Source organism: Elephantulus edwardii, unplaced genomic scaffold (assembly GCF_000299155.1).
Source record: "Elephantulus edwardii isolate Elephantulus edwardi_28Jun2011 unplaced genomic scaffold, EleEdw1.0 scaffold00115, whole genome shotgun sequence".
Lineage (NCBI taxonomy): Eukaryota > Metazoa > Chordata > Mammalia > Macroscelidea > Macroscelididae > Elephantulus > Elephantulus edwardii.
This window is the reverse complement of record NW_006399865.1, coordinates 2,405,604-2,423,494: the sequence shown is the minus strand read 5'-3', so window position 1 is coordinate 2,423,494 and position 17,891 is coordinate 2,405,604. Positions and strand designations below refer to the sequence as shown.

The 17,891-nt window shown below is 47.1% G+C and overlaps 1 protein-coding gene across 2 annotated transcripts in view; it reads right to left on the bottom strand.

Annotated features, from left to right (window-relative positions):
- CLCN4 (chloride channel, voltage-sensitive 4) overlaps positions 1–17,283 on the bottom strand; it is a 33,313-nt gene extending 16,030 nt beyond the window's left edge. Inside the window, exons 1-7 of one of the 2 annotated variants that reach the window (XM_006892357.1) lie at positions 17,132–17,283; positions 16,133–16,232; positions 10,936–11,123; positions 8,468–8,590; positions 3,797–4,003; positions 3,614–3,694; positions 841–1,386 (exon numbers count right to left, since the gene is read on the bottom strand). In XM_006892357.1, coding sequence (XP_006892419.1) covers positions 841–1,386; positions 3,614–3,694; positions 3,797–4,003; positions 8,468–8,590; positions 10,936–11,123; positions 16,133–16,232; positions 17,132–17,275 — 1,389 coding nt within the window. In that variant the 5' untranslated portion in view covers positions 17,276–17,283. The remainder of the gene's footprint in view (positions 1–840; positions 1,387–3,613; positions 3,695–3,796; positions 4,004–8,467; positions 8,591–10,935; positions 11,124–16,132; positions 16,233–17,131) is intronic. The other variant, XM_006892358.1, reaches the window with a different exon arrangement.
- Between the last annotated feature and the right edge of the window lie 608 nt (positions 17,284–17,891).

Genomic DNA, 17,891 nt, shown 5'->3' with positions numbered 1-17,891 from the left:
TGATTCCTCGGCAGCTTCCTTCAATAAAGAAAGCACTACAGGAAGCACTTTCCAACAATGTCTCAAACGATTTCTTTCTCATTTTGTTGTTGTTTTGAGAACGTTATTTAACAAAACATGCACCAACAATTGTGCTCCATGTACAATTCGGCAAGGCAGGTGACAGTCTTGGAGTTGTGTGGCTACCGTCACACTCCTTTTCGGAGTTGTTCCTCCTGTGAGCATAACATCACTGCCTCCTAAGCTTCCCATCTCATCTTTCAAGTTGCTGCCATCAGTTAGATCCCATATCTACGGCGCTTTAAAAGAACATGGCACCAAAAGCAGCCGTTCTGATCTGCACTGATCTGAGCACAGCGTTCAAGCATATAAATTGAAAAGGGACTGTTGTGCTGCTGCTGGTGGTTTGGACTAAGCTCCTGGACACTGCACAGCCCTCCAGGGTAAAGCAGGGCACTGCTTGTCCAGAGAAAACGAGGGCCCTGCGGTGCCCAGCCAGGGAGCACTGCGTATCCCCTCCTCTCCCAGGACTGGTGTGGTTTTGGGGTCCACATCTGTGTACTAAACCCAGTCCCTAGGACGCCAGCTGAGGCTTGGGGGAATGTGCTGATCTAAATCTAGCTTCTGTCGACCACTTGGCACCACCCAGCCAGCAGGTGAACTTGTGTGGAAGCCTTGCTTCCTGACTGGTACAATGGGGTTTCACGTCTCCATTTCACAGGCTTGTTGTGACAATGAAAGAAACCAAGACTCTCAAGAACCAGACCCAAGCAACCTTCCATCTCAGCCAGCTTCCCTTTCATTTTGCAGCATAGGCTGCTACTCTTGCCTTTTACTTACCTTCATGCCAAAAGTGAATATGGTAATGACGATTTTGAAGACCAGTGCCAAGGCCAGCTGCCACATGGCTGTGTACACCCCGACCCCGGCTGGCCGGTCGGGAATGTCGTCTACAGGCCTGGTCATGTTGGGGTCATTGATGTAATCACAGAGCTGGGAGGATTCAAGAGCCCCGCAGTCATTGAAGAGCTCAGAAATTAGTTCACTGGTGCTCTGGCGTGTGTAAGGGTTGGGGTAGGCAATGATGGCGGTGATGGCCGTGACCACGATCACTTCCAGCACTGGGTACTTCCCCAGCTTGGTGGTTTTGCGCCTCCGACACCAGGCGATGTTACAGCGGATGAAGAGGGTTCCCCACAAACCCCCAAAGACCCCAAGCAAGATGAAGGGGAAGAGTTCGGCCATGTACCAGGGGGTGTGGTACTCCACATAGAAGAGGACAAGGCGACTATTGCCAAAGGGGTTGATGGAGCGCAGTGTGAAGGCCGCCACCAGGGCCGCAAAAAAAGACCGCCACAAGGTCTTCAAGGGAAAGTAGTAACTGACCTGGAGGAAGAGAGAGAACATGAGACCCCGAGCCCCGAATCCCCTGGCTGGCAGCCACCTGCTGGCCACAGCACCAAGATACGCTAAGACCAAAGGGTGGCACAAGTCACATCATCAGCCTCGCTTTACTTCTGGCCAAAAGCAATCAATAAAAATAGCTCGGCACGCTCTGTGGCCTAGGGGCAAGAAGCTGCACTGCAATCCCAGAGGTGCACAGTTCCAATCCACCAAAGGCTCTCCTGGAAAAGGAGGGACAATATCCTCCTGTACCAGTCAGATCTGACTTGACGGTACACACAATAATAAAAATTCTAAAAAAATAAATAAAAATAGCTCAAGGACTCTAGTTGTGTCTCAAAAGTTGAAAGGCTATGAATCAAGGTGGGCTGGAGCTATAAAAGAGAAATGAAAGGATTTCCTCACGTTTTTTTGTTGATGGCACAGCTGTTACTAGGGGGCACTGAGCGGGCTCCAAGTCCTAGTGACCCACGAACAACAGAACGCAATCCTGCCCGCTCCTGGGCCCCCCTCGCAGCCTCAGCTGGGCTTAAGCGCAATCACCAGGTCCACCCATCTCATCAAGGGTCTCTCTCTCACTGCCTTCCAATTTACCAAGCATGATGTTCTCCTCCATCTACCAGCAACTGGCCCCTCTATTAGACAGTGTGTGTGAATTGTGTGGGACAAAGGCACAGAGATCATCTTCAAAAAGCCCGGGAGCCTTTGGCTTTGACTCTACAGACAGCCAATGAGATCAGAGACTGGCAGAGCGCCAATCCTGGCACGCCAAATGTTTTACACAAGCCACAAACTAAGACTGACTTTCAGATTTTTGAAATCGCTTTTTAAGAGTTTTTTGTGACATGTGCAAATGATTCGAAATTCCTATTTCAATGTCCACAAATAAAGTTTTATTGGAACCCATCCATATCTATTCATTTACATATCACCAATGGCTGCTTTTTTGCGATACAATGGCAGAGTTAAGTGGTTCTTTTAGAGATGCACGGCCTGCCGAAAAGATTTATTATCTGACCTTTTGCAGGAAAAAAATCCACTTGCAGCCAAAATAGATCTATTTGAGAAGCCAAAAATAAAAATGCTTAATTAAGTTGATTATGATATAAATCTTTAAATAATACTGGCAGTTTTAAAAACAACGTTTAAAAAGAGATGTTTACAGGTAGCCATTGTGGTTCTTTAATGAACAGCAGGAATCTCTTTGACTCTTTCTTTGAATCTAGGCCCCAAGGAAAGGAGAAGGACCCTGCAGTGCCCACCATCCAAATCTCCTTGCCTCTCAAAGCCACTAAGCTTTCTATTCCTTTTTTTTAAAAAATGAATAAGGATGACAGAAGAACTGATGCCTTTGGGCTGTGGTGTTGGGGAAGTTTACTGATTATCCCATGGACGGCCAAGAGGACAAACAGATATGTCTTGAAGCAGCGGCAGCAGAAGTGCTCCTTGGAGGCAAGGATGATGATACAGCTTCATCTCATAAGCTTTGTCATGTTGCTAGGAGAGGCTATTGCTTGGAGACTGACATCACGCTTGGAAAGGTGGAGGGAAGGCGGAAAAGAGGAAGACCCTCACCCAGGGGGACTGACACAGGGACTGCAGCAGTGGGCTCGTGTGTCGGAAAGTGTGAGGATGGCACAGGACAGGCCAGGGTTCAGATCTGTTGGTCACAGGGTCACTAAGAGTCATACTTGGCTCAATGGCATCTAACAACAATAAAGCCAGTCAGTCCAAAATGGCAGGAGCAACTTACTACCCATAGAGTGGAGGACTGCTCAGCCACAAGGAGATACAAAGCTCCGATCCATGCTCCAACATGACGAATCTAGAAAAACTGCTGAGTGAAAGCAGCAGAGAAATAACTACAAAAGGACAAATACTGCACAGGTACTGATCTATTGAGAAGACGGCAACTAATGCCATGAAACACATGTATAGATTGTCAAATTGTAAACAATTTGCTCTGCCAGGTTTCACCCAGACCAAAATCATTTTTTAAAAAGCACTTTGACAGCAATGATGGGTGATGGTTGCACAATATGATTAGAAGGCTACACAATATGATTAATGCAATTGACACCATTGACTCGTATACCTAAAAATGCTGACAATCAGGGTAGTACAATAACATTGGCAAATGGGGTTTTAAAAAAAAAAAACAAAAAAAAAAACCACCACCACCAAAGATCCCCTCAACAAGCACTCTCACCTCCTCTAGGCTGAAGAGCACACCTCCAATTGGGGCCCCAAAGGCCACAGACACTCCAGCGGCGGCGGCAGCTGAAAGTACCTATGAGGCAAACCAGTGCACATAAGCCCGAGGCCTGCCCTGGGCAGAACCACAGCGGGAGGGACTGGGCAGGAGGCGGAGGAGGAAGCCGAGTCAACTCACCTCACGCCTCTTGCCCTCATTCTTGCTGTACTTTGAGAAAAGGCTGCTGAAGAAGTTGCCACAGCAGCAAGCCACATGCACCAGGGGCCCCTCCTTGCCAAGGCTCAGGCCAGAGGACACGACCAGCACCAGGGTGACAGTCTTGATCAGCAGAGTCCACTTGCCCAGGTAGCCCCGAATAATGAAGCCACTCAAGATGGTCTTTATCTGAAACAGAAGGATGGAGACGCTGGATCAACTGCTCCAGTGTCACAGCTCAAAAACCCCCTCATTCCTCAGAACTGGATTTTCAAAGCTTAGATGCACTGAGTGATATGCAAACAAACAAAATCCAGTTGTCACTCTGGAAATTCCACACGGGTCACAAGTGAACTGTGGTCCGGAAGGTTTTCAATAACGACTTCTCTTCTGAGGTTTTTCTAGGTGGACTCAAACCTCCAACTTTTTAATTAGTGGGGAGCATGCTAACCACTTCAAGGAGAGGTTATTTTTGCTTTTTTATTTTGCCATAATTTTGTATCATTATACTACCAGAATTTTTATTACCCTAGTACATAATTTTCTATTTTATTAATGGAAATTTTTTGAAGCATCCAATGAGTGGAAAATCTTCGATCGAGTTCCTAAAGTATTAAGACATCGTAAAAAGGACTGAAGGAGTAATTACTATGGTCTCATTTCGTTTATGACATTTTAATCTGTCCTCTTCATTACCCTTTGCTGTGTTGGGAAGACACATGTGACTGTTAACTCTTGACGACTGAAAGATGCTCCATGTAAAGAGTGGTGCGAGTTAAGTGTCAAGAAGCTGCTGAAGGTCATGAGTGAGCAAACGTCAGCCCAGGGGTCAAAGGCAACTGTTTCCATCTCTGGAGTTACGATGGCATTCTGTTTCTTAAGTCAAGTGGAGAAAGAGCAATAGAGACAGAATGTGTGTCTGGGTGTCCTGACTCAGAACTCAATGGCATTGTTTCTCTAATTACATGAAGCAGAGTTTTGGTTATACTGGTTCTTAGCTACTGTCAAGTCAGCCCCAACTCATGGGAAGGCCATGCCTAATCCTGCGCCCCAGTTACCGTCTGGCAGGTTTTCATCTGCTAATTTTCGGAAGGAGATTGCCAGGCCTTTTTCCCTAGTCTTGCTGTGGCAGTTCCCCTGAAACCTGTCTACCATGATGACTGGATCAAACACTCTGCTATTTAAAAATAGCCATGACATAGATTCCAGTATCCCAGCAACATACATGTCACCAGAGTGGAACATACTGACAGATGGGATGGGTGTGGGGGTGTTTAGCACTAGAGCCAGATGGCATTCCACAGTTTCTAACTAAACAGGCCAGTGAGTCGTGGTTAAACTAGTCTTTACCTAGTGATAGTTAGCCTAATTGAACCAGTGCTCTGGGGATCTCAGGTCCCTTTATTTAAGGGATGTTTTATTATGCCTGCCACAATCCTGCCCTTTTTTGTTGCCTCAAATAAAATTATCTATAATTTTTTGTCAGTTAGTTAATGTGCATAGAGACCCCAGGGTACAGTTGAAAAGCGTAATACCATTTAGAAAATTACAAGCATCTAAATTACCTGAGTCTTTGCCAGCCGTGACATGTGGTGAATGGAACAATGTAATAGGTATTTTGTAATTCTCTAAAATGATTTTGTAAAATAGTCATGATCAAATTAGGGGCTGGGAAGGCAAATTCATTCCCAGTAGATGCCAAAATCCAATCACTTGCTTTAATTTGAATTAATAGAGACTGGCAAGGCAGGGCTTTAACTAGACATAATGCAGCAGACTTGGTGGCTGGGTGGGGTTAACTTTAAAACCAGAATCTTCACTGCAAAGGAGAGTATTTGGAAGGTTGTTAGTGTTTTGTACCACATCTCAAAGACCATTATGAGACAACACAGTTGACAGACGGATGCTGCTGCCCAGATCAGCTCCAAACTTTCAAGTGCACGCAACTCGGACTGTTCAGTTCTAAATGTGTTTATATGCAGACAGTTGATGCTGCTAGCTCTCCACGCGGTCAGCTCCGGCTCACAGAACGTACGCCACCCTCACAGTCTGCTGGCTTGACGCCCAAGGTTGCGTCCACTGTGGCAATCCACCTCACCGAGGGTCTTCCTCTTCTTTACTAACCCTCTAGTTTACAAAATAACGTGAGGTCTTTCTCTAGGGACAGGTCCCTGAAAATACAACCGAAGTCTGTGAGACAAAGCCTCACCATATGGCTTCTGAGAAGCATTCCAGCTGCAATTCTTACATCTTCTATGCAGGAGGACTGTGCAACTCAGGAAACACCATTGTTTTCCCTCATTTTGTTCCCCTCAGGCGTGTGTGTGTGTGTGTGTGTGTGTGTGTGTGTGTGTGTGTTTGTGTTTCCTCTTCACTCTTTCTCCTCCCTGGTGGAAACAGGTCTGTGGAGTTGGGAGGGCTGGGTTTTTCCCAGTCCCTCGCTTTCCTCTGTGGCATTCTCTGTACATAAACTTTCTCACATGCAAATGTACATTTGGAAGATAAAGAAAACTCGATAGCACCTTGCTTACAGAGCTTCTGGGACTTGGGCAATTCTTTAATCTCCCATCCTTTCTTAGTGCTGTTTTCTTCAAGATACTGTGTCTGGTGCCAGATAATCAAAAGGACTCCAGTTCCCTGCAGCTCCCCAGGGAACCCATGCTGGATTCGGGTTTTGATCTTTCATTCAGGGACCTTGTTACCCTTTCCTTCTGGTTTTGATGACAAATCTCCTTTCTGCTTTGGATCTCTTTATCCTAGTGGCAAGATTCCATGCTAACCATTTCATTCCAAAAATACCTCTGCAAGTTTCTTTAGCTTTGTTCTTCCAATCTACCAAGATCCAGGAAAGTGCTCTTTTCCAATGTTAAGACTAGCGCTTGCATCTTACAAAAAGGAATTCCACGGCAACATTTTCTGTGGGCTGTCCACATTTTTTATTACATATTTTTTACTGTGGAGGCTTCGCCTATACTTTGCTAACTGTTCCATTACCATACAGTTAGTTTCAGCTAAAAAAAAAACAAAACCACAACAACAAAAAAACCCCCACACCACCACAAAACTGAGTGGCTTAAAACACCTAATTAATGAGAATTAGTACTTCTCATTGTTTGTGGTAGTTATGTGCAAGAAAGTTCCCTAAAATACTAAATCATCCTTGTTCAACCTCAGCTGGGGATTTCCCCTCCCCCATCTGTGCATAACACTGAGTATTTTTAATAAGTGAATTCAAGAATGTGGGATCCACAAACAATGAGGATTAACTGTACTGTTTCATCATGATTCTGTTTTTGGTTTGAGCCAGGACGAGTGAGGGGCTGGACGCCGCAGTCTGGGCTGGGCCCGGCTCTCCTCCCCTCGGCTTGTTCACACACGTGCAGACCATGGCCGTTATGCCGCTCTCCGTGCCATCACTCAGCCTCCGGGCGAGCTGGGGCTTCTCCACAAGGCTGTCAAGTCAACAGGAGCAAGAAGACGAGTTCGAGCACACAGAAGCTTTTCCAGGCCTGCCGGGCAAAGTGGGCCACGTGGCTGAGCCCAGGTCAGCAACAGAGGGTGCCCCACAGCAGGTAGTCAAGGGGTCCCTGGGCACACTCAGAGTGGGCCTCTCTCTAGTCCCTGGACCTTTGTGAAGCACCGACATCATGGGCAACTGAACAGTATCCATGTTGGAGACGATGTGAGAACTTGACAGATTCTTTCTGGCTAGAGTGTTGTCTATCGGGGTTTTTTTTTTTTTTTTTGGAATTCCTCAATTATTGTCACGCCAACTTGGCAGATCCCTCTAGTTGAAAGTCGGGTTTCAGGCATTCCCCCTGATTGGAGAGGCCACTTCTTCCCTCTTCTGGTTCCATGAATGTGCTGAAAACCAGTTATGAGGCCTCCAGATGCACAAGGAGATGTCTGGAGAGCATGTACAACACAGGGAATTGCATTTTCAAGCGAGCTATTACCTTGTCACTACAAGAGCAAACTACGGCAAGGGAGAGGAACCAACACGCCCACTGGCCTTTCATCACATGACAGGTGCCCAGAAGTCATTCCAGAACCGCCTGACGTGTGCGGGTAACGAGCTGCATTCCACAGCTTCAAGACGCGTGCCTGATTTGCAAAGACACAGCTTTCACCAGTTTAGAGGCACCAAGACGCAGCCTAGAGTCAGACTGCTTGCTTCAACTCCCAGAACGCCAGCCAGGTGCCCCCCTGGTCAGTTCATGGAACTTTTCTGTGCTTCCATTACTTTGTCTGCTGCTGCTGTTGTTGTTGTTAGGTGCCATCAAGTCAACTATGACTCACAGTGACACTGTCAAGTGAATGGAAAATTAATAGTATTGATCTCTTTGCTTCACTGTGAGGATGAAATTAGTTGGTCTACATCAAATTGAGGCCCCTCGGGTGTTGCAAATGGTTAACACACTCGACTGCTAACACAAAGGTTAGAGGTTTGAGTCTACCCACAGGTGCCTGGTGATCGGCCATTGAAAACTGCATGGAGCACAACTCTCCTCTGGCACATCGGGGTCGCCAGGAGTCAGGATGGACAACAACTTTAGCATGGTTTTGTGTGCTAAATGCTCGGGCTGTTCTTGGCACCGAAGAGCAACACCAATATTCTTCTTATTGATCTAAAAGACATCCAGTCCCACTCACCTCTGGTATTCCAGAGCCGCAGGCGTAGGGTGCAAATACCCGCACCAGGGAGACCGCCAGAAAGGAAAAGAGCAGGGCCCACAGGATGTACATTAGGTAATTCAGAATGTAAGCGCTGGCGCCCTACAGGAGAGACACAAAACATGAGTCCGCACAGCCTGGCCCCAGGCCCGCCTCTCCACGCCACGACAGTTCTCCGCACAGGCCTGACGGGTCTGTCCTCTCAGGGCAAACAGAAAGGCTGCTGGGGGCTTTATCGGCTGCTGCTATTGCCAAGGCAGCCGTTTACACAGCCAGACTACGGTGAGAAACCCCAGCCAGGACGGAGCCCTGAAGAAGCCTGGGTTTTGATCACCCCTTGTGCAGGGTCTATGGAAGGGGGTGATGCAGAAAAGCCTGCCACGGAGACCCTGGCGGATCAGGGCTGTCACCAAGTCCACAGCACTGCCACAGCAGGCACCCGCCAAGGACGCAGTGTGAGAACGGTACTCTGGAGGGGGCCTCCATCCCACAGAAGCCCAGGAGGGATGCAGTCTCAGGTCCATTTCCCAACCTGTAAAATCATGAACTCTGCAGGGCAGTGTCTGGCAAACCAGGCCCGACGACTCATGACCCCCAGAGGACTGCAGTGCAGGTGGCACTGTTAGCAGGGAGAACCCCATCATCCTGTCAGAACCACACACCACGCGGGGAAGGCCCACGTGGTCGCTGCAGGGCAGGCCACACCTCCCTGGGCCTCAGCTTCTTGTCCCATGGGGATGGCTCAGGGACGCAGGCGAGGGCACCTGTGGAAATGCACCAGGCAGGCCCGGCCCCGCGTGCTCGTCAGACTCAAGGAAAGCTTTCACTCGCTTCAAAATGGACATTTTTTTTTTTTTTTGGTGGTTGTTTCTAGAAACTAAAAATAACTTCTCACGCTTGCTAACAGTAATTCTCTGAACCAAAGTATAAATCTTCACAAGGGCTGAAAAGATGGACGGCCATCATGTCGCAGAACACAGCTTGTAAAGGAGGAGAGCGTGGCGCCCGGCCAATCTTGCCTGCCTCCTCCCATCAACCCGAGGGCAGAATTTATTTTTGGAAGTAATGGAGAACACTGAGAACGTGTGAGATTTCAGGATCCCTGTCTACTTCAGAGATTTGAAGGAATTCATTTTCAATTCCATGGAGGAGGAGGTTTAGTGAAATGGCACAGGGCCTTCCTAATGTCTTCAGCTGTGGCAAGTCAGGGGGGCTGCCGAGGAGCGAGATGTCAATATATCTTCCAAGAACGGTTTTAGCTCAAATACTCCTTACTTTACCACTAATACCAATCTTGGCAACCTACATCTCCCTCACACCTGGGCCTCAGTGGCCTGTAGCCCTTATAGTAGCAACTGAATTTGGTTAGAAATGAACTCTTTTCCTATGTTAAGAGTTTGAGAAAGATCTGAAGCTTCAGAGCCCATGAAGACATGAATTCAGTCTGTGGCTCGCCACCACATCCTCTGTACCTGGGACACTCTCCTCATAGAAGCCACATTGTGCACTCATGGCATGCACTGAAAAGATGGGAACTTCGAGCATAATGAGGTACCGCTTCCTTCTTACTGGGATCGGCAGAATAAAAACCAGGTAACAACAAATATGGAGGAGGAAGAGAACCAGAACCCTCGCTCACTGCTGGTGCAGCCACTGTACACAACACTCTGGCAGGTTCTCAAAAGATTAACCAGAGAGTCACCATATGACCTAGCAACCGTACCCAAGAGAAATGATACAGCCACACAAAAATTTGTGCACAGATGTCAAAACCTGTAGCATTCCTAATAGTTAAAAAGTGGAAACAGCCCAAGTGTTCATCAGTTGACAGAGGTGTTTTAAAAAAAAAATTAATAGAGTATGACCATCAAAAGAAGGAGGTGTTGACATATTTTATAATATGGACAAACTGGTATGTTGGTGCCACATACTGTATGAGTCCATTTACAGGAATTGCCCAAAAAGGCAAATCCACAGCCTGGATTAAGAAAATAGATTAATGGTTGCCTTGGACTTGGGGAAAAGGGGGAAAGTGGGAGTCATTGCTGGTGGATATGAGGACATCTTTGGGGGAAACAAAATGTTCTCAGATAGTAGTGATGGTTGTCCAACTAAATGGATGAACTAGATGAAAAATAAAGACCTGTCTCCTCAATCAGAAGACTTAAAAATGAGACCCATTTCGTTAGCATGAACAACAGACCATCATCCGTAGTAGGAAAAATGAAGGTCAACACAAGGCTTTGAAAATATATACACATACAATGGACACATGTAACAACCGTGACGGATCTTCCAACCGAATTTGCATGGCTGCATTAGAGCTAGAGAAAAACAAGTATAGTATTAAGCCATGGACTATTAGGAGAAGAGACTGCATTCTCAAACTATGCAGTGGTGCTCCAATAAATGGCGACTCTCTGACCTATGACCCTGCCCAGACTCACCTCTGACTGATTCACCAGGAGCTCTGACCATTTCTGCCAAAGGGGACACTTGTCCCGGTCCTCAAACGTGGTCTCGTTGGAAGTCCAGCAGCACTGCTCATGGCTGTACCAGAAGGCTGACAGGCAGACACCCTCCTTCAAGTCTGTCATCCAGTCAACGGCAAGGTCGATGACCCCAGCCAAGGTGCCTGGAAGGGAGAGCATGGCTTACTCCGTGGAAACTTCCCATGGAGCCTGGGGAGCACACAACACTAGGCCAACACAAAAGAAACTGGCAAGTCAAGTCACATTAACATCCAAGATGCAGGCCGAACAGTGGCTAATGCAGAATGTGGGCCTCAAATGACTTAAGATCACGCTGGAGACAGAGGGGCAGAAAGAGACATCCTACTAGGTCTACCAGGGCAGAAAGCACCAGGGCCTACTGGCTTTTGCAACTTAACCTTTTCAGCCTTTGGAAATGGGTTCAAAAGGGGGCTCTGGGGCAGTACCTGAGATTATACATGCTTTTCTTTCTTCAGGGGAAACAGAACAATTCCAACAAAGTAGGGATTGTCAACTATAGTAGCATCACTCAAAGGTTTGACCACCAAATGGCAACAAAACTAGAGGAAAACCTTGGAGATTAGAAGTTTCACAATTTCTGAACTACAGGTGAAGTGTTGTGCGTCTTCAAATAACCCCTGTAAAATGCCCTAATAGAAGTGAGGTGAAATTGTGTGCGACGTGGGGCTACCTTGGGTCTCCTTCCAGGCCAACTCACACTCTAGCCTTTTAGGAAGGTAGGCAATGCTTTCAGGTTACTTAATTTTACTAAGTTTTACAACTCCCCACCTACTTCACCCCCAAACACCCCCACATACTCACCAAAGACACTCGCCCTTTCCTCCATGCCCTGTCAGGGAAAGCAGCTGCAGCTATGGCCTGTCCCCCACTTCTGCCTTGGAAAGCACCCCTCCCCCAGACGGGTTCAAACAGCTCCTCTTCCTTTTCCTGGATCTTCAAACAATCTCTCTGAAAGCTACTTCCTGTCAGTGCTCAAAACATGCTCTCATTACTCCCGTGTGAGAAATCATTTCTCTCATTTCCACTCTGTGCTCCAGCCACCATCCTCTCTGCCATCGCATTTCTCAAAGTAACTGGTTAACTGTCAAGAACCCACTGGACGGGAACAAAAAAGGAAGGCAGGGAGGCCAGAGAAAAGGCCAGGAAGGAATCAGGCATGGTGGTCTGAAGAGGCACTGCTGTGGTGAAGGAAAGAAATGGTGCAAGTCATGAGACCCCAGAGGGAAGTCAGAAACGCCAAGCCATCGGCCATAACGAGGACCAGGAAGGGAGCAGGCCGTTTGTCATCTGGGCGAGTGCCTGGACCCACGGACAGCAGGGCTTCTAAGGACAGACAACGAACCATGGATCTGGTGAGCACGAGAAGCGCCATCTACTGGACTCAAAAGGCAACAAACGGGTATCCCTCCACCATTCCCACTGAGTGGCAACGACGACCTGGAACAACGTTAACAAGTTTGGGAAGAGAAGGCTCCAAAAGGGGGAAAAAGGAAAGTTGGCATTTGAAAAAAGACCTGGAGAAGGTGTAGGGAGGGGATGACAGTGAGCCCTGCAGAAAGAGGGAAGACCTCAGAGCGCCCCAAACACCGTTATCGCCTGTTCATTCCTTATCCTATTGCGCCACCTGCTGTCCTTACAGGGCACTCACTCTAGAGCTGACTGGCTGCGCTTCGGTTTTCTTTTGTGATACAACAGTGCCATCTAGTGGTAGTTTCTTAGTAAACACTTTATAGGAAGTGTTCTTATGTCCTCATTCATTAAGATTCAGGATTTAACAGCCAGGGAAAAACAAGAGACCAGGCAGGGGGATCCCTAGGGCCACGCCCTGGAGAAGGAGGAGGCGAATGGGGACAGCTCCCTGAGTTTGCTTCCAAAGTACATCCACTCCAAAGAAGAGTTCTGAGAAAATGAGTTGTTATTGGAGACAGTTTTACCTTGGGATAAAGAAAAAGCTTTGGAAATGAGTAATAGTGGTGACAACACAGTGAGTACACTTACTGTCACTGAGTTCTATGCTTAGTAAATGGTTAAAAAGGCAAGCTTTGTTATATGTATTTTATCACATCTTTAAAAAAAACAAACAGGCAAAACCCATTTCGCCCCTCTTTTCTGTTATGATTTCATTAGTACCTCCCTCGGGGTACTCCTTTGATATGTCCTGGGGCTCTCTTCTGCAGTGGCTTCCCCCTGACTGCACATTAGAATCCCAGAAAAGGGACATTTTAAAGCCCCACAGGTCAGGCCATCTCCTCAGCTGCTGTTTAATTGGTCTTTCCCCCTTAATGAACAAGGTGATTCCTCCAGAAATGACCAAGAAAAAAATCTAGTCCAAGTGTTAGCTGGCTAGTCACAATCCCAAACTGCTCCAGCAAGCCCCTCACAGCTAACTAGTGAACCGAGCATCCAGCCTTCCACATTTGCCTTCTTTCACCCTCCTTCCTGAAAGCCAGCGAGACAGATACACAGATATTGCTGTTCCTGGGGACTGTCAAGTCTTGATTCCTAGCAACCCTGTGTACAACAGAACAAAACATTGCCTGGTCTTGCAATGTCCTCATAATTGTTGCTATGTTTGATCTCACTGCTGTCATTACTGGGTCATTACATCTCAAAGAGGGTCTCCTCATTTTATTACCAACCCTCTCCTTTACTACACATGATGATCCTTTCTGTTGTATATAAGAGGAAGCTCTGGTGGCCTAGTGCTAAGAAGCTGCACTACAACCCCAAAAGGACAAAGGTCGAATCCACCAGCTGTTCCACGGGAGAAGGAGGTGCAATCTCCTCCAGTGTGATTATCGCCTCTGAAAACCCACTGCAGGGTCAGCTATGGCACACAACAGCAGCAACATTCTATAGAATAAGAGACAAAAATGCACAGCACACTCTCACCTCATCTACCTTCAACATCTCTCCAAAGCAGCTGTCAAGCACCGCTTAGCTATCAAGTCCTCCCTGATAACTGCCATCATATACTAGGAAATCCACTGGAGAAGGAAGGGAAGAATCAGAGAAGCCGTGGACGCTATGACAAGCCGGGAAGTTTTCTCATTCCCAGCATTCCTGTTCGTTCTTTATGACCTGCCAAAGGGGGCGGAGTCCTTCTTCACCACCAGGCCTCAGCTACACTTTCATATGGAATAAACCGCAGAGCACCCAGAAATCTTGAGTCCTCAAAGATCACAAAATTGACATCTGTGCTCCATTGGTGTTGCCATTCTTACAGCACTTATGTATTCCAGTTGGTTTAGAACAGTCTCTGCTTGATTCTCTGTAATTCTTGCTAGACTTAAGACTTTTGATTTAGGGACTTTCTTTAGCATTTTTATTTTACCATTTCTTTTTATTATTTTATTAAGGGGAGCTCTGGTGGCCTAGCAGGTAGGACGCTGCACGGCTCACCCAAAGGCAGGTGGTTCGAATACACCAGCTGCTCTGATAGAGAAAGATGGGCGCAGTCTCCTCCTGTGTGGGTCAGCTAAGAGTTGGTTCAAGGTGGGCTTTTTTCTTTACCATGCACACGTTTTATTCTTAAGTATTAACCTTCACAGTTTTTAAGAAGAATATAAAGTTCAAGAAACCATTTGTCTGGCGCTGGCTGAAAATCGCCTGTGACTTCATCCATAGCCACTGGTGAGAGTCAGCGCCCAGAGCCATCAGGGGCTTTAAGCTCGTTGTCCACTGCTGTGGTGTGGACAGCTGAAACCCAGGCCCCGACAGGCACCTGGGGGGTAAAAAACCCCAGACTCTACTTCATGCTCTGCTGGAGAAGGAGGGGCAGTCTCCTGTACCAGTCAGATCCAATTTGACGGCACACACACACACACTTTTTCTTCTTCTTTTTAAAAAAAAAAAAAAGACTACTTCAGCCGTCGCGGCCCTCTGCCCGGGGCGAGCCATCGTGACCTTCTGCCCGGGGCGGGCTGCACTTGGCCACCGGCTCGGGGCGAACCGTCGCGGCCTTCAGGAGCAAGAAGGCAAGCAGCTGTAACCCAAGACCACCAGTAAGGTGATAAAGCGTCCTCCCTTCCCCCCTTTATATCTACGCCCCTGTTCAGCATGAAGAAACCAGAGAGTCGGCATCCAATTCCCAAATCAATAAGACAGTTGGCTTAATTACTACTGGAAAATGCTTGTCATTCCTCTGTAGCATCTGGTCCCCACTGGACCCTCATCATTTCCTTCACCTGCTCCCCCCACCGACCAAACTGTGCAGCTCTGCAACTGCATCCTGGCCCATCCTCACCCTTCTGCCCCCAACCCTCACCTCCTTGTACCCCCAATATGTTTTTCCCAATAAAAAAAAAAAAAAGAAACCATTTGCATGTGTTTGGAGATGAAAGGGGAAAGTGTCCCATTCATAGGATCACCTATTCCTCTGGAAACATCTCTAACTTATTAATCCCAGTGATGGGATTATAAAAAGCGAAAAGTACACAGTTTCTGAGAATGAAAACAATGTATTAGTTGGAGATATATCCCTGGGATTACTGCAGAGCCTGTAGGTGTCCAGAACTATTTTGAAAATTTGGGGATGTTTATTAGTCATTCTATAGCCTGCCATATTAGTGAAGACTAATCTCATTTGGTAGGTTAGTAATGGTAACTTAAAATTTCCCAAATTACCTTTTACATAAACAAGTACATTTCACCTCTGAACAGCACAGACCTAACTGTGTACAAGTGTTGAATATCTACTTAAAATGCCATGTGATCATTACTGAATGGGCTCATTACGAGAGCAACGGGGGTGGGGGTGGGAAATCTGCTTAAAAGTAGAATCACATAGCTCAAACCCTAACTGTGCAAAGGTCAACGGTAAATTATATAAGGATTTTCGACTGCACAGGAGCCTGGCACCCCTAACCCTCGCACTGCTCAGTGTCAAATGCTCTAGAGAATGTACAATGTGTACCTTCAGGAAAATCCATTATGTAAAAGGCATTATGCCGAGTGAAATAAGTCAGCCACAGTAGGAAAATCTTGTATATGACCACTGTTACAAAAAGCTAAAGAAAGGTTTACACGCAGAAGGAATCATACGGAAGGGGAGGGGAGACGAGTGGGAAACAAAGAGATAATAAACACTTATTAAGAACGCTTGAGGAAAACACAGTACGCCCCCACACACCTGCCAGTAAGCCGATGAGCAGCATCACAAGCCATCCTGACCAGGCGTCCAGCAAGCTCTTGATAAACTCCCATATGGACTCCTTGCTTTTGCTGGTTATCTGGGCACAAAGCAGACATCGCAGTCAATGTGGACATACTTACCAATTCATGTTTCCTTCCCCGAAACGCTTTCTACCTTCACATCATCTTCCTCTTTCTCCTGAACTACCAGTCAGAGTTTCCTGTATCTCCTGCTGCAGGGCACCCTGAGGTCTGTGGCCTTCTGGCTAAGACACAGACTCCTCCCCGGGACCTACTGGGCATTCCCACTGTGCTTTCATCGCCCATGCTTCCAGGCTCACCTCTAGTCCCCTTTTCCGTGGCTTCTCCACCAGACCCCAAAAGCTCCATACTACTTCCCCGACTCCTCCCATTCTTTCATGCCTCTGTGACTTACACAGGGCCACTCCCCATCCTGCAACTCCCAACTAAAATGCCACCCTCTACTTGCCCTCCTTATGTGATCCCTCGTACATAATACACAACTTTACTATAACCCACGAAAACATACTAACTGCCAACCAGAGGTCAGGTACTGGAATTCTAAGCTTGCTTACACACACACACACACACACACACACACACACACACACACACACACACACTGTATCTCTTCATCTTCATGATCATTACCTCTGTCTTTATAGGTGAGAAAATGAGGCCCAGAAATAGCACTCCCAAAGTAGGCCAGCCTGAGGGGGTTACGGGCAGGATGTGGCACCAGATTTCTCTAGCCCCGGTCCTCCTTCTGTCCCTGTCACCTGGCCCCTGCACTCAGAGTGCCTGCACGCACTCCTCCAGAACAACTCTCTCATTGGTTCTTCTCTTCTTTAGAACCTAGCCCAGTACATGGCACAGAAAGCGACTCACCCCTCAGTAACGCATGCTACTGAATCTAAACTGAGTGCTGCAGTTAGATGAGCCCCCTTTCAAAATGTGCTTGATGAATACCACATACCTTTCTGTGTCGGTCCGTGTCCCGTGACTTCTCTCGTAACCAGTCAATGGTGTGGAAGTCCTCGTATGTCCCCACATCAGGGAATGGCTCGTCGAGAAAATCCATCAGGTTTCCAGTACCACTCATCACTCCAGCACTGACCATACTACTCACCCCTGGAATATCACACAGCAGTTGAAGATACGGTAGAAGCTGACACACACGCTCCATTTTTTGGTATAAGGGGGAAAAGTCAGCAGGGGCCTCCAAGTTTTAAAGGTATATTAACATTTCCCAAAGTACTCAGTCTCTGTCCCGGCTCTGCCGAGGCAAGAGGTAAAATTCAGAGTACTTGAGGGTGGGCCATCCCAACCACTCAAACCCCATGCAGCTGGGTAACCAAATCACTTGCTGGCTCCCAGGAGACAGAGTGGATCACTCAAGAGGCAACCTTATGTTTAGTATCATGGATATAAAAAATGTACACCCCATGGAGGTGGAAACACTAGCAAGACTTGAATTGGCAGGTGATAGCCAAGGTTCTCCTCAATTGCTCTTAAAACACAGTTCAAAGGCCAGATGTCTGGTAAAATAATTTAGAAATGGAGAGTGGCAAGAGCTGCATGTGCACAACCTAACTCATGTCACTGAATCCTGCATGTGAAACAATCGTGATGAGTGTTTTTACTATATTTGTTTATACCAAAATAAAACCACTTCACTTTTTAAAAATTCAAGGCATCTCCAACAAACATGCTACATACATTCAACGGGGAAAGAA